This window comes from Lepidochelys kempii, chromosome 3 (genome assembly GCF_965140265.1).
Source record: "Lepidochelys kempii isolate rLepKem1 chromosome 3, rLepKem1.hap2, whole genome shotgun sequence".
NCBI classification, from domain to species: domain Eukaryota; kingdom Metazoa; phylum Chordata; order Testudines; family Cheloniidae; genus Lepidochelys; species Lepidochelys kempii.
This window is the reverse complement of record NC_133258.1, coordinates 115,350,060-115,366,044: the sequence shown is the minus strand read 5'-3', so window position 1 is coordinate 115,366,044 and position 15,985 is coordinate 115,350,060. Positions and strand designations below refer to the sequence as shown.

The 15,985-nt window shown below is 40.5% G+C and overlaps 1 protein-coding gene across 12 annotated transcripts in view; it reads left to right on the top strand.

The window, feature by feature from the left end:
• The window catches only part of SYNE1 (spectrin repeat containing nuclear envelope protein 1), a 501,442-nt gene that overhangs the window by 286,446 nt on the left and 199,011 nt on the right, over positions 1 to 15,985 (top strand). For all 12 annotated transcript variants that reach the window (XM_073337684.1, XM_073337695.1, XM_073337685.1 and 9 more), the window contains 6 exons: positions 2,199 to 2,324; positions 3,812 to 3,988; positions 7,623 to 7,888; positions 9,937 to 12,097; positions 13,349 to 13,686; positions 14,519 to 14,663. In XM_073337684.1, the coding sequence (XP_073193785.1) occupies positions 2,199 to 2,324; positions 3,812 to 3,988; positions 7,623 to 7,888; positions 9,937 to 12,097; positions 13,349 to 13,686; positions 14,519 to 14,663 (3,213 nt within the window). The remainder of the gene's footprint in view (positions 1 to 2,198; positions 2,325 to 3,811; positions 3,989 to 7,622; positions 7,889 to 9,936; positions 12,098 to 13,348; positions 13,687 to 14,518; positions 14,664 to 15,985) is intronic.

The window sequence follows — 15,985 nt, the reverse complement described above, 5'->3', positions numbered from 1 at the left end:
TCACTCATGGAAACTTCAGAGCCTCACTGACTACTCCCATTTCCAAGGGTTAAATGTTCATGCACTAGGGGCAGCATAATGCAGTTTTAGGCACCATGCACCTACTCCATCCTAGGACTGTGTAACTTTTGCTAGCCCAGCATCATAAGTGAAAATAAGATATTTGAACATAAAGTTGAGCAACTCAATAAACATGCTCAGAGATTTCATTGTAGAGCTTAACACTGAGTTTCCCTGTCTGCCTAGCCACCCATCTGTCTATATATGTTCTTGTACAGCCCCATTACAGTGGTATCATTGGCGCATAGTGGTGTCATGGGAAAATTTTTAAAAGGTTTCAGCCTGAGGTTATTGGGTTATCCCTGGCTGACAGCTTTCTTGTGGAGTTCTGCCAGGGAAAGGAAGCAAGGAGATATGTAGGCTCCCCAGAACCTCGCACTAAAGTATGGGACTTGAAAAAATGCATCCCTTCCACACACTCCAATGGAAACCAAACAGTGACGGGTGGCAGACACTCCTTTTCAGGGCATATCAGCACTTGGAAGTTGGTACAGAAGATCTGTCCCCAGATGCTTCCAGAATTTTTTTATTTTATTTTGAAGCGCAGAAGGCTAAAGTTCAAAGCTGATCAATTCCTCTATCCACAGCTGAACAGGGGAGTTCTCTCAGATCCTAGAACCACTGAAAATAATGTTGGCTTTTGGATAGGAATACTGACTGTCTCAACCATCAGGACTAGGAGACCTTGGTAGCAGTGGTGATGATGATGATGATATAAATGACAAGACAGGTAGATAGTGGAGCGCAGAAACTGGAGAGCTCATGTATAAATTTCTGCATCTCCAGACAGCTACATGCTTTGCAGCCATCACACTGGTGTTGTGGCGGGGTGGCCTCCATAGTCATCCAACCATTCTCTATGGTGGGGCCAGTTATGGGAGATGGCTTTTCTGTAGGATACAGTTTCCTTACCAGCCAGACATGACTTTAGTAGGTAAGTTTCAGTGCTGTGCTCTGTCAACTTGAAATGAAGTATCTCTGACAATGTCCTTATCTGAGATCTGATTTCAGATGCACGGATGCAGAATCACTCTGTCATACAAAAATTACCTTAAGGAATTTTCCATGTCCTGTGTCCCTTTTTGTGGATTTTGACCTCTTCTGGGTTTTTTTCCCCATACAGAAAGGAAGCATGAAGTTAAGGTGTTGTCGTAAGAATCTGATACCTTAGAAAGTAATTTGTAATTGTTGTTGTTTCATTTTTACTTGATTATTTTTTAATACTTAACTATTTTGCATAAATTTTGAGCCCTGGATTAAAACTGAACTGATTTGAAGCTGCACATTCAGAAATTTAGGGTCACATCACCTACATATAGTAGTGGAGGGGACTCATGCCACAGATTATGGCTGGGCAGGATAGGGAAGGAGAAAGTACCACCCCTGTAGCATTGTTTTTCCCTTCCCTTGAGCCTCTTTGAAAGAGTTCTTCAGGGACTGGTTTTCACTCCATGGTGGGGCCAGTTATGGGAGACCGTTTTTTTTCCATAGGATACAGTTTCCTTACCAGCCACTCATTATTTGAGTAGGTAAGTTAGTGCTGTGCTTGTCAACATTAATGTAACCCTTTCCTATGCGATGGGGAGCCTCCTTCAAGGAGCATGGACAGTAGCTGGAGGGAGAGTCTCTAACCTGTCAGAGTTGTGCTACCATGGAGGCAAAGCAGGATTGGGAGGGCTCTGAAGCGTATATGGAGAAACCAGCCCTCTGCATAGATCACCTTGAATCCCCCCAGAATCTATTCAGATTTTGGAGAATTCATAGGTCTAGACAGCCACCCCTCTCAGCTCAACAGTGATGTAAATCCTGTTTCCTTTTCCACTGAGGAAATGATCTAGATGAAACTCTGCATGTTTAAACAGTTCTTTGTAAGGGAATAATCTATATAGGGGACAACATGTCCCTCAGAGCTTTGATCTAAAAAATAAACAAGATATAGTTGTCATTCTTTAGCATTGTGAGCAATGTATTTCCCATAAGCTGATTGGTAAATAGTCCAGATAATTGTGGTTAAGACAAAATAGCCTTCTCTGAAGCTGGTCTCTTACATTTTCCATCCATCTGAAAATTATGACAAATGAAAGTTTTAATGAAATGTGATGAGTTCCAGAATATATATGAGGATTGTCTTCCTTCAGGTTAAACATTTCCGAGCTCTGCAGGAACAGGCAAGCACATACTTGGATCTGTTGTGCTCTATGTGCGATTTGTCAGATACCAGAGTGAAGAATACAGCAACAGACATTCAACAAACAAAGCAAACGGTACGAGAGAAACCACAGCAGCCAACCTCTAATCCTCCTTAGAGTTTTAATTGTCTTGATCTATCCTCTTACACAAGGTTCATATTAGGTAATGGTTTAAAGAAACATCTTCTGTACTTACATCTTAACTTTCTCACTGAGGAAATTTTACTTTTTTTTAAATTATACTTTCATGTTGTCATCCTGCTATGCAACAAGCATCTTAGAGTGAGGTTGCTGGAGTGGGGATTTTCAGGAACAGTGCTTCAAGGCAGCAGTATATAGTGTATATTATGGCTGTGTGAAAAAGCAGAACCTGGGCCAATGTATTACTGTTTTCAGTTGCACAAACATGACTTTAGCTATTTTCTAGTGCTTAGTGTTTAAGAAAACGTAAATTTATGAAACACAAGGCTGATTTTCTTGTTTATCACTAAAATTGGTATACCATAAAATTTTCTACAATGGTACTTTTAACTTTTAAATAAAATGTGCTTTTACATGTGCATGTGTAGAAAGATATTATATCAGAGTTTTAAACTTAAAATATATTCACCTAAGTTATCCATGAACAAACATCATTTACATTCTTCCATGAAAACATCTCACTGCAGTATACGCTTTATCAGGAAAAACCACATTCTGATAACATTTAAAATTCACTCCATTGAGTGTAACAATCTAATGCATACAGGAATCAAATTCCATATTAAAGAAGCAAGTTAAAATCCAAATCCAAGCAACCCATAAACTACAGTCTGCAGATATATACAGAACAGATAAAAGGTGCTTCCAGTTTTAGCAATAGGAATGGCTTGTTAAATAACCAGCAGGAGAAAAAAAACATAAGTAGGATAGCACCGAGACATTTTAAGCCTTTTGAGAACCTAAGTCTTAAAGGCATCTTGCTGTTGCATTTGAAGCAAGTGACACTCTGTTAATATGGGTTTAATGTGACTGATGGACTCAGATTTGGTAAGCATTCTCCTTGCTGAATTCTGGGAATTCTCCTAAATGACACATAAGGAAAATAACTGTGTTAGGCAAATTGGAATGAAACACACAAATTGAATTAAGTTTTCATGGTGAGAGGGTATATGTTTATGTATATATGTCACCATCTGGCATGATTCATAACGTGCAAGCAAGAGAGTAAAGAGACTTGAATTGTATAGTTGATCTGAGCTTTTAAAGAAATCGTTGAACCCTGAATTATCTCTAAAGAATTGTTAGATTCTTTTTTAAGTCTCTTACAATGAAATTTATTATGAGTCAATTGTGAATTAGCTTTCCTAATAATTTCTTGTGGCTTTCCTCTGACACAGTCTTGTTTTATGACTTTCCAAGGTTAAGGCTTTTTTTGGACAGTAATGCCTTCTGCAAGCTCCACTTAGTCCCCTCCAGAATCTACTCCTCAAATCTGTCCTTTGTGCAGTTCTACTGTACATTTCGCGCAGCGCATGAATACTTACATTAAAACATTCCCATTGCTATTCTTTTCTTTTTAGATCGAGCAGCAGATAATGCACTCACAGTACCTGGCTCAGGGTTGGGAAGAGATAAAACATATGAAGGCTGAGCTTTGGATATATTTCCAGGATGCAGACCACCAACTACAGAATATGAAGAGGAGGTGGGCAGAACTGGAACTAAACATTGCCCAGAACATGGTTTTGCAGGTTAAGGTAAGGAGTCATTGTGTTCTGAAAGTGAAGAAAGGAGGAAATGTATCCAACAGTTCATTTTATTATAGAACTTGCTAGATCCCCTGCGTGGGTGCATTGATTCTGTAACAGCCATGCAAGGAAGGATGAGAGGGGACTGTTTTTGCTTACGTTGGTGCTACAGAGAGCTAAAGCAAAAAGGGAAATATTTTAATACTTCCCCTACAGTTTTAGAGTAGACAGTCAAATCTTTACTGTGCTAGGTTCCCTTTGTTTTCAGGAAACTAATTGCCTATTGCATTTAGTCTGAAGTTAAAATCTGTAACATACTATGAAAAAACTAAATAACGTAACTATTTCTAAAGCAGTCTAAACTATTATCAGATAAAATTTGACTAGGGCTGTTGATTAATTGCAGTTAACTCACGAGATTAACTCAAATTAATTGCGATAAATTTCAATTGGTATTCTATTGTTTAACAGCAATTAAAACTGTGATTAATAACAATTAATTTATTAAATTTTGGATTTTCTTTACATTTTCAAATATTTTTTCAATTCACAACATGGAATACAAAGTGTACAGTGTTCACTTTATTTTTATTACAAATATTTGCACTGTAAAAATGATAAAATAATACTAGTTTTCAGTTCACATCATACAAATACTGTAGTGCAATCTCTATTGTGGAAGTGCAACATACAAATGCAGATTTTTTTTTAGTGCAGTTTCGTAACAAAAATTAATGTAAAACTTTAGAGCCTACAAGTCCATTCAGTCCTACTTCTTGTTCAGCCAATCACTAAGACAAACAAGTTTGTTTACATTTACGGGAGATAATACTGCCTGCTTCTTGTTTACAATGTTGCCAGAAAGTGAGAACAGGTGTTTGCATGGCACTGTTGTAGCCGGCATTACAAGGTATTTACATGCCAGATGCGCTAAACATTCCTTTGTGCCTTTATTCTTTGGCCATCATTCTAGATGACATGCTTCCATGCCAATGACCCTCATTAAAAAAATAATGCATTAATTACATTTGTGACTGAACTCCTTGGGAAAAAATTGAATGTCTCCTGCTCTCTTTTATCTGCATTCTGCCATATATTTCGTGTTATAGCAGTCTCAGATGATGACCCAGCACATGTTCGATTTAAGAACACTTTCACTGTAGATATGACAAAACGCAAAGAGGATACCAATGTGAGATTTCTAAAGATAGCTAAAGCACTTGACCCATGATTTAAGAATCTGAAGTGCCTTCCAAAATCTGAGAGGGACGAGGTATGGAACATGTTTTCAGAAGTCTTAAGAGAAAAGACTCCAATGCGGAAACTACAGAACCGGAACCATCAAAAAAGAAAATCAACCTTCTGCTGGTGGCATCTGACTTAGATGATGAAAATGAACATGCATCAGTCCACACTGCTTTGGACTGTTATTGATCAGAGCCTGTCATCAGCATCTAAGTATGTATTCTGGAATGGTGGGATGAAGCATGAAGGGACATATGAATCTTTACCGAATCTTTACCACATCCTGCACATAAATATCTTGCAACGCTGGCTACAACAATGCCATGCAAATGCCTGTTCTCACTGTCAGGTGTCATTGTACACAATAATACCATTTATTTAAATATTTTTGGATGTTTTCTACATTTTCGAATATATTGATTTCAATTACAACACAATACAAAGTATACAAGTCTCACTTTATATTTATTTTTATTACAAATATTTGCACTGAAAAAACAAAAGAAATAGTATTTTTAATTCACCTAATACAAGTACTGTAGTGCAGTCTCTTTATCCTGATAGTTGAACTTACAAATGTAGAATTATGTAAAAAACACCAAATCTGCATTCAAAAATAAACCGTATTTTATAGCCTACAAGTCCAATCAGTCTGTCTTCTTGTTCAGCCAATCGCTCAGACAGACAAGTTTGTTTACATTTATAAGAGATAATGCTGCCTGCTTCTTGTTTACAATGTTACCTGAAAGTGAGAACAGGCGTTTGCATGGCAGTGTTGTAGCCAGCGTCGTAAGATATTTACATGGCAAATGTGCTAAAGATTCATATATCCCTTATTGCTTCAACCACCATTCCAGGAGACATGCGTCCATGCTGATAACATGGTTCTGCTCGATAACAATCCAAAGCAGTGTGGACCAACACATGTTCATTTTCATCATCTGAGTTAGATGCCACCAGCAGAAGGTTGATTTTCTTTCTTAGTGGTTCTGGTTCTGTAGTTTCCTCATTGGAGTGTTGCTCTTTTAAGACTTCTGAAAGCATTCTCCATACCTCATCCCTCTCAGATTTTGGAAGGCACTTCAGATTCTTAAATCTTGGGTCAAGTGCTGTATCTATCTATAGAAGTACCTCACATTGGTATCTTCTTTGCATTTTGTCAAATTTGCAGTGAAAGAGTGTTAAAATGAACATGTGCTGGGTCATCATCCAAGACTGTTATAACATGAAATGTATGGCAGAATGCGGGTAAAACAGAGCAGGAGACATACAGTTCTCCCCCAAGGAGTTCAGTCACAATTGTAATTAATGCATTATTTTTTAATAAGCATTATTAGCATGGAAGCATGTCCTTTGGAATGGTGGCCGAAGCATGAAGGGCATTCAAATGTTCAGCATATCTGGCATGTAAATACCTTCCAATGCTGGCTACAAAAGTGCCATGCAAACACCTGTTCTCACTTTTAGGTGACATTGTAAAGAAGAAGCAGGCAGCATTCTCTCCCGTAAATATAAACAAACTTGTTTGTCTTAGTGATTGGCTGAACAAGAAGTAGGTCTGCGTGGACTTGTAGGTGTTAAAGTTTTACACTGTTTTGTTTTTGAGTGCAGTTATGTAACAAAAAAATTCTACATTTTTAAGTTGCACTTTCATGATAAAGAGATTGCACTACAGTACTTCTGTGAGGTGAATTGAAAATAAGATTTCTTTATCATTTTTACAGTGCAAATATTTGTAATAAAAATATAAAGTGAGCACTGTACACTTTGTATTCTGTGTTGTAATTGAAATCAATATATTTGAAAATGTAGAAAAACATCCAGAACAAATTTAATAAACTTAAATTGGTATTCTATTGTTTAACTGTGCAAGTAATAGCAATTAATTTTTTAATCATGATTATTATTTTTTTAGTTAATCATGTGAGTTAACTGTGATTTATTGACAGCCCTAAAAAATGTGAGATAGATATAGATTGATCGATATAGCTAGATATAGTACTGGCAGAATTGACTCTAATAAAAGCTAGACTGTTCTGTCCTGTGGGAGAGGTGGGGTTAGCTGTGTCCCCAGGAGAAGTCCATGGAAGGGACTATAACTCCAGTCACAATTCCTCCCCTCATCCACCCTTGCTCCGATGAAGAACATAATTTGCTACTAGCCTCTTCCCAATTGCAGCTTTGCAGAGATTGCTCTTATACCCCTCCACAACCCTATACTTGGAGCTGCAAGCCAGGGTCGGGAAAGGATCTTATTCCCCTTGTATACCTCCGCAGCTGCATAAAGCTGCACCACAGTCTAGCTCTAAGCAGGATGTTTTCAGAGTTTTCATTCAAATCTCAGATTATATTTGAAATGGAACATCTCAATTTCATTTTTGTTTTGTGTCTCTAACAGGAATTCAGTCAGAAGCTGCATTCTAAAGAGGCAGCTCTTACCGCTGTGACTGAAAAGGTGAATAAACTAACACAAGGACAGGAGTCTCCTGAGCATAAGGAAATAGGTCACTTCAGCAACCAGTGGCTGGACCTCTGCCTTCAGGCAAACAATTTGCTCATACAGCGAGAGGAGGATCTTCAGAGGACAAGGGATTACCATGATCGCATGAATGTAGTAGAAATCTTCTTGCAAAAGTTTACAAAGGAATGGGACAACCTGGCCAGGTAGAGAGGCCTGACTCATACAAACCTGATACATCCCACACTTGTTAAGAAACCTTCTTACTAGGGTTGCCAACTTTCTGATTTCTGAAAACCAGACACTACAGCAGGAGAGCCAGAACCTCTTCCCTCCCCACCTCCTCCTCTGAGGCCCTGCCCCTATCACTCACTGCTCTCCCCATTTCTCCTCGCTCGATCCTGTACACCTCCTTTCCCTCCCACCAGCTGGGCTCCCTCTGCTCCGAGGCTAGGACAGGAGCCTGCCTGCCCATGAGATGCAGGTAGGAGACGGCCCCAGCTGAGCAGGGGCTGGCATGTGTTGATGACCCAGCGCCTCATCTCTTGTCCCCCCCGCCCCGTGGTAACTGGAATTTTAGTGTCCGGTCAGTACATGAGACCGGACACTGTACAGGTCTCCTTTCAAACGGACTTTTCAGTCGAAAACCAGAGAACTGGCAACCCTACTTCTTACAGTGTCTTAAGAGGCTATGTTCAGTAAAATCCTTTTTCTATACCTTACTTAATAAAAACTCCTAATAGCAAAATTCATTATTTTGAGGTGGAAGGAGGTCGAAGTACACAATGCTTGTATTTTTTAAATAGGCAACGTCCTCAGCTCGTCTTCAAGGGGTGTGCATTAACTCCAGCTGAGGATTTGGACCTATGTCTGTGCTACCTTTTCCCCTTTAGAAGCCCTTTAATATTCATGGCATAATTGAGAACTGCAGGGTTGTCAGATCTTGCAAGATTATAGTTTAACTATTCAAAATGTCATGCAGGCATAATTCTGTAATCGTAAATGAATACATGACTGAATTAATCAGGAATGCACTTCCAAAAGGCATGTTTTGATATTAGTACCACATGTCTAAACTATTCCATTGTATTTTATATAATGGTTAGTTTTAAATTATTGAAAGCTTAATTTCTCCTTCATCATTGAGATAATATTTTAGGCACTGCCTAAGACTATATATTTTAAAGGAGTAACAGTCCAATTCTGCTCCTATTGAGGTCATTTGGTAAAACTCCCTTTGAGTTTAATGGATTGGGTCCTAAACAAAGATATATTTTGTTGTTGTAATATTTTCTCTAGTGCAATATTTGATTTGTTGTTTACATATACAATATGTTACATGTGTGAACTGCCAGTACTTACATTGCTAATTTGAATGTTTTACCAAATGACAGACACCTTGTGGAGGAGGGGGAGGAATAGTAGAAATATTAAACTTGTAGTTAATGATTGAATTGGCTATCTTCAAAAGAGCTAAGGGATTTAGGCACCCAGATCCCAATGAACTTCAATATGATGTGGGCACCTAACTGTCTTTGGCTCCTTTGAAAACCGTACCCTGAGATCATGTAACGAGTCGAGACTTACCCATGTGGCGCCTCCTGCTGGTTGCCCTGGGAATTAGCTCACTTCCAGCTCAGTGTGCCCTCTGCTGGCCGGTGGCTCACCTGCTCAGGCCCCCATTTGCCTCCCGGACCCTGGTGCCCCTTACCCTGGGATTCTGCCCCAACAGGACCCCCGCTGTCTGGGTCTCTCCTCCCAAGGGAAACCCCAACCCTCTAAGCCCACCTCGCCTCAGTGGCTACTGCCAGTCATCAGCTAGCCCCTCTTCACTGGGGCAGACTACAGTGTAATGGCCACTCATCATTGGCAAGGGGGGTTTGGACCTGCTGCCTTTCGCTGCAGCTCAGTACCTCTCTAGGCCTTCCTATCAGGCTGCAGCCTGGGAGGTCGCCAGGCCTGAGCTCCCCAGCTCAGCCTGCCCCTTCCCCCGCCCACTGCTCTGTCCACAGTATCCTTTGCTCCTTCAGGCAGCTAGTTCCATCTTTCTCCAAAGCTAGAGAGAGACTGACTCAGCTCCTGGCTCACAGCCCTTTTATAGGGCCCAGCCTGGCCCTGATTGGCTGCCTCCCAGCCTTTTCTTATTGGCTCTCAGGGGGCTGGCTTTTAATGCATTCTGAGCCAGAGCAGGGTGACCGCCCCACTACAGATACCAGCTGGCATTTAATTTTTGTACCATGCATTTTGTCAACAGATCAGATGCTGAGAGTACGACTGTACACCTTGAGGCTCTGAAAAACGTAGCATTGGCTCTGCAGGAGAGGAGATTTGCCCTTGAAGACCTGAAAAACCAGAAACAGAAAATGATGGAACATCTGAATCTAGATGACAAAGAATTAGTGAAAGAGCAGACTGGTCATTTTGAACAACGCTGGTCTCAGCTGGAGGACCTAGTCAAGAGAAAAATCCAGGTTTCTATCACAACCTTAGAGGAACTGAGTTTGGTGCATTCTAAGTTTCAAGAACTGATGGAGTGGGCAGAAGAGCAGCAGCCTAGCATCTCTGAGGCTCTTAAACAGAGCCCTCCTCCAGACCTGGCTCAGAGCCTTCTCATGGATCATCTCACCGTTTGCAGTGAACTGGAAGCCAAACAGGTTGTTCTCAAAGCACTCATAAAGGATGCTGACAGGGTGATGACTAACCTTGGCCTCAATGAAAGGCAGATCCTCCAGAAGTCCCTTTCAGATGCACAGAATCACATGGATTGTCTTAGTGATCTGGTTGGCCAGAGGAGAAAATACCTGAATAAGGCATTATCTGAAAAGACTCAGTTCCTCATGGCAGCTTTTCAAGCTACAAACCAAATTCAGCAACATGAGAAAAAGGTAACGTTCCATGAACATATCTGTCTGTTGCCAGAAGATGTGAGCAAACAGATCAGGACTTGTAAGAGTGCCCAAGCTAGCATGAAGGCCTATCAGAGTGAAATAACTGGGCTGTGGGCTCAGGGAAGGGATTTAATGAAAGAAACAACAGAACAAGAAAAGAGTGAGGTGTTAAACAAACTCCAGGAATTACAGAATGTGTATGACACTGTTTCACAAAAGTGTAGCCAGCGACTGGTAGAACTGGAGAAAAATATGGTTTCCAGGAAATATTTCAAGGAAGATTTGGATAAAGCTTCTCATTGGATAAAACAAGCTGATATTGTCACATTTCCTGAAATCAATTTAATGAATAGTAACTCTGAATTATACTCACAGCTGGCAAAGTATCAGCAGATTCTTGAGCAGTCTCCTGAATATGAAAATCTTTTACTTACACTGGAAAGAGATGGTCAGGAGATCTTGCCATCGCTTAATGAAGTGGATCATTCTTACCTGGATGAAAAACTGAATGCCCTGCCACAGCAATTTAATATTGTCATTGCCTTAGCCAAAGATAAGTTCTATAAGGTTCAGGAAGCAATTCATGCTCGCAAAGAATACGCTTCATTGATTGAGTTGACAACTAAGGCTCTAACTGAACTGGAAGATCAGTTTTTAAGTATGAACAAAACTCCTGCGGCTCTTTTATCCAAAGAGGGTGTATCACTCCAGCAGGACTACAAAGCTCTCTTAGGTGAAGTGGTGAACCTTGGTGCAGCAATGGATGAATTGAACCAGAAGAAAGAGGCTTTTCGAAGCACTGGCCAACCATGGAAACCTGAAGAGATGTTAAAACTCACCACCCTGTATCACAAGCTGAAAAGGCAAATAGAACAGAGAGTTAATCTTTTGGAAGACACTATAGAGGCCTACAAGGAACACGAGGAAATGTGCATGCAGCTTGAGACTCAATTAGAGGCAGTGAAGAAAGAGCAGATGAAAGTGAATGAAGAAACACTCCCAGTAGAGGAGAAACTGAAAAGCTACCATTCTCTGGCTGGCAGCCTGCAAGAGACCGGGATTCTTTTGAAGCGAGTTACTGAACATGTGGAAACACTTTGTCCTCAGCTTGATCCATCCATCTATGAGATGGCAAATCATCAGGTACAGTCTTGGCAAGAGAAAATGAAGTTGTTGCATGCTGCCATTGGTGACACAGTGATGGAGTGTGAAAACAGGCTGGTGCAAAGCATAGACTTCCAGACTGAGATCTGCCGTTCACTTGACTGGCTGAGATGGGTGAAAGCAGAACTTAATGGAACGTTAAGCTTGGAGCCAAAACTGCAAAACATTCAGGAAGAGATCCGAAAGGTTCAGATTCATCAGGAAGAAGTGCAGTCAAGCCTGAGAATAATGAATGCGCTGAACCGTAAAGAAAAGGAGAAGTACATGAAGGCTAAAGAACTGATACCTACTGACTTGGAAAAGAGCCTTGCTGAGCTATCAAAACTAGATGGTGAAGTTCAAGAAGCCATTCATATGAGGCAGGTTAGTGTATCGTTTAATCTGTATTTTTTTTATTTATTTTATTTGCTTCTTGCTGAAAACAAACATCATTATAAGGTTGCCTTGGCTTATTGTCTCTGATCATGATGAACAGATTGGCTTTGCTAATCATATGGACTTTTCTGAGATTTTAGGCACAGTTCATAGCCCAACCCTGTGACACAGTATAGGGACAGAAAAGGAGTAAGACCCACCTCAGCACACACACACACATACTCCTTGTGTTCTCCCCAGAGCTTGAGTCTTGGTAGTGGACAAAGAAAAAATGCTGTTGTCAAGGTTCCTTCCCTACTCTGAACTCTAGGGTACAGATGTGGGGACCTGCATGAAAAAAACCCTAAGCTTATTTTTACCAGCTTAGGTTAAAACTTCCCCAAGGTACAAACTATTTTACCTTTTGCCCTTGGACTTTATTGCTGCCACCACCAAGCGTCGAACAAATATGTAACAGGGAAAGAGCCCTATTGGAAACGTCTTTCCCCCCAGAATCCTTCCAAACCGTACACCCCCTTTCCTGGGGAAGGCTTGATAAAAATCCTCACCAATTCGTGTAGGTGAACACAGACCCAAACCCTTGGATCTTAAGAACAATGAAAAAACAATTAGGTTCTTAAAAGAAGAATTCTAATTGAAGAAAAAGTAAAAGAATTACCTCTGTAAAATCAGGATGGTTAATACCTTACAGGATAATCAGATTCAAAACATAGAGAATCCCTCTAGGCAAAACCTCAAGATACAAAAAGACACAAAAACAGGAATATACATTCCATTCAGCACAACTTATTTTATCAGCCATTTAAACAAAACAGAATCTAACGCATCTCTAACTAGATTGCTTATTAGCCCTTTACAGGAGTTCTAAGCTGCATTCCTGCTCTGGTCCCGGCAAAAACAACACACAGACAGAGAGAACCCTTTGTTTCCCCCCTCCTCCAGCTTTGAAAGTATCTTGTCTCTTCATTCGTCCTTTTGGTCAGGTGCCAGCGAGGTTGTCTTAGCTTCTTAACCCTTTACAGGTGAAAGGGTTTTTCCTGTGGTCAGGAGGGATTTAAAAGTGTTTACCCTCCCCTTTATATTTATGACAGCTGTCCACAGCTGCTGTTCCCCCTAATGAAGAAGAAGATTGAAAGGGGTGGGGAGTGGGTGAAGCTGTCACACCTTTTTGGGATTTTTTGTTGCTGTTATAGATAGTTGGCTCTGTAACTGTGTGCAGTATTTTCACTGTTGTTTCAGGCTGTTTTGACGAAACTCTATAGCCTATGCCAGAGGTACTACCAAGTGATACAAACAGCTGGTGACTGGCTTGAGGATGCCCACCAATTGCTACATTTGGCAAGGAATGGTCTGGATGTGGAGAGCTCTGAGGAGAACCTGAGGAATCACACTGAATTTTTCAGCACAGAAAATCAATTCCTTCGTCATCTGGAGGAGCTACAAGCCCTGGTGTCTGAGATGGAACCGTTTATCCAAGCCACAGCAAGAGAAGAGCTGTTACAGAATGTGGCTGTTTTAGAAGAAAAGGGCAAAGGAACCAAGCAAGAATCTGAAACCCAGCAGGATCAACTGCAGAAGTACTTTTTTATTCACTTTTAAATTTAACGCATTTTGTTGATGAGAGAAAGGGAGACACTTTAGAAACTTCACTGAAGTTTGTGTAAGAGTGTATTCTATGGAATAGAGCAGTAGCTTATGATTCAGAACTCCTGGATTCTGTTTCCTCCTGTGCTGCTGACTTACCATTAGGAAGTTCTCTACGTTTCAATTTACTTATTTTTAAATGAGTATAGTGGTATCCAAAATGTTATTTACAGGGCTTCATGATTTTGTGAGATTCATGGTTGTAAGAAACGTTGAGTTTCTCTCATGAAAGGTATTAGACTCATAGACTTTAAGGAGAGAAAGGTCCATCATGATCATCCAGTCTGACCTCCTGCACATTGCAGGTGAATGTCATCCACCCACTCTTGAAAAGACTCATAACCTCTGGCTGAGTTACTGAAGTCCTCAAATCGTGGTTTAAAGACTTCAAGTTACACAGAATTCACCATTTACACTAGTTTAAACCTGCAAGTGACCTGTGTCCCATGCTGCAGAGGAAGGCAAAAAAACCCAACAAAAACCCAGGGTCTCTGTCAATCTGATCTGGGAGGAAATTCCTTCCTGACCCCAGATATGGTGATCAGTTAGACCCTGAGTGTGTGGGCAAGACCCACCAGCCAGATATCCAGGAAAGAATTCTCGGTAGTAACTCAGAGCCCTCCCCATCTAGTGTCCCGTCTCCAGCCATGGGAGAGATTTGCTAATAGCAAAATATGTGACGTTTAGACCCTGGTGTTACAATGTTTGATTCTAAATGATTTTGTGTTATATTAAATCTTTCTTGCTGGTGTTTCATTTTGCAAGGCATACGTCTCAGTGGCAGGAGTACCAGACAGCAAGGCAGCAGGTTATTGAATTGATGAACGAGGCTGAGAAGAAATTATCTGAATTCTCTGTAGCCAAGGCTCCTTCTGGTCATGAAGCAGAAGAGAAATTGTTAGCACATAAGGTAAGGTTACTGAAAACAATATGAATCAATTAAATCTTGTGCCATATGCAAGATATCAAGGACAATCAGTGACTTGCATCATTATTTGTTTTCCACTAGATAGATATGTGAGGTGATGAAGTGTCAGGTTTATAATGTAGACTTTTATTTACAGCCTAAATGAAATAACAGTTAACTTATAAGAATGACTTCTCCTTCCTATATATAGTGTTTTCAATGGTAGACTCCGAAAAGCTTTGTTTAAATATAAAGTAACTGCACTGAAATATTCTTATGGATCTATTTTAAACAAACAAAACTTAAAAATTCTGAGTTGAGTCCATGGTATTTCAGGGATATCTTGAACACTCGCATTCTACTGTCACATTCTGGGATGCAGTCCAGACGGGTGAGGGGTTGTGTCACCACCTGCCCTGCAACCTTGGGTTCCCTCACAGTGCTTTACAGTTGTAGCTCCCAGCCTGGGCCCCCCTTACAGACAGCATGCAAGTCACACCCTAAATGTCTGTATGTAGCTTCAGCCAGTCAGGAACACTCCAGTCACACTCCATCTTCTATCAGCTTTGGTTACCACTTGCAGGGTGACCCCAACACATTCCCAGTCCTGAATTTTCTCAAACACGTGAGTTCTGCACACTCCTGGGCAGTTCAGATATTAGAAGTTTGTTGCCCCTATAAGGAGTCAGTAAGCAAACAGTTTGCTATTTTAACTGGAATTACCCAAAGAGTTCAGTTTAAACACAGCACTGGAATAGTTTTGATTAAAAGCAAGAAATCAAGTTAAATAAACTACAAAGAGAGAGCTTTTAAGTGAGTAAAAATATAAGGCATTAAAGTCAGAAATGGTTACAAGAGAAATAAAGATAAAATGCTTTCTAGTAATTAAAACTTAAACAATACCTGGTTCAAGGTAAAATTCTTACCGTATATTCCCAGCAACAGGACTGACCAAATTCTTTGGTCAGAACCCCTCCCAAAGTCCAAAGGCTGGTTCCTTTGTCGTCTTGGATGAAAGTAAGAGAGAGGGAGAGATAACATGGGTTGTTTTTGCCCCTCACTTTTATAGTCTAGTCACCCTTTGAAATGCATTTTCCTTCCCGCTGTGGGGATGGAAACATGGAGTCTTGTGGTGAAAGAGGTCCCATGTGGTTATCTACTAAAATGCAGACCCATCTGTTCCTGCCCCTCTTCGTTGCCAAAGAATGGCCACTTGACAGGCAATCGCCCTGTAACTTTGATGACATTTGGTTAGAGTCATTAGTTTGTACTTTGTCTTTGAGTAACAGGTTTACCCCTGCCCCAGTTTTGTCTGGTAAACACAT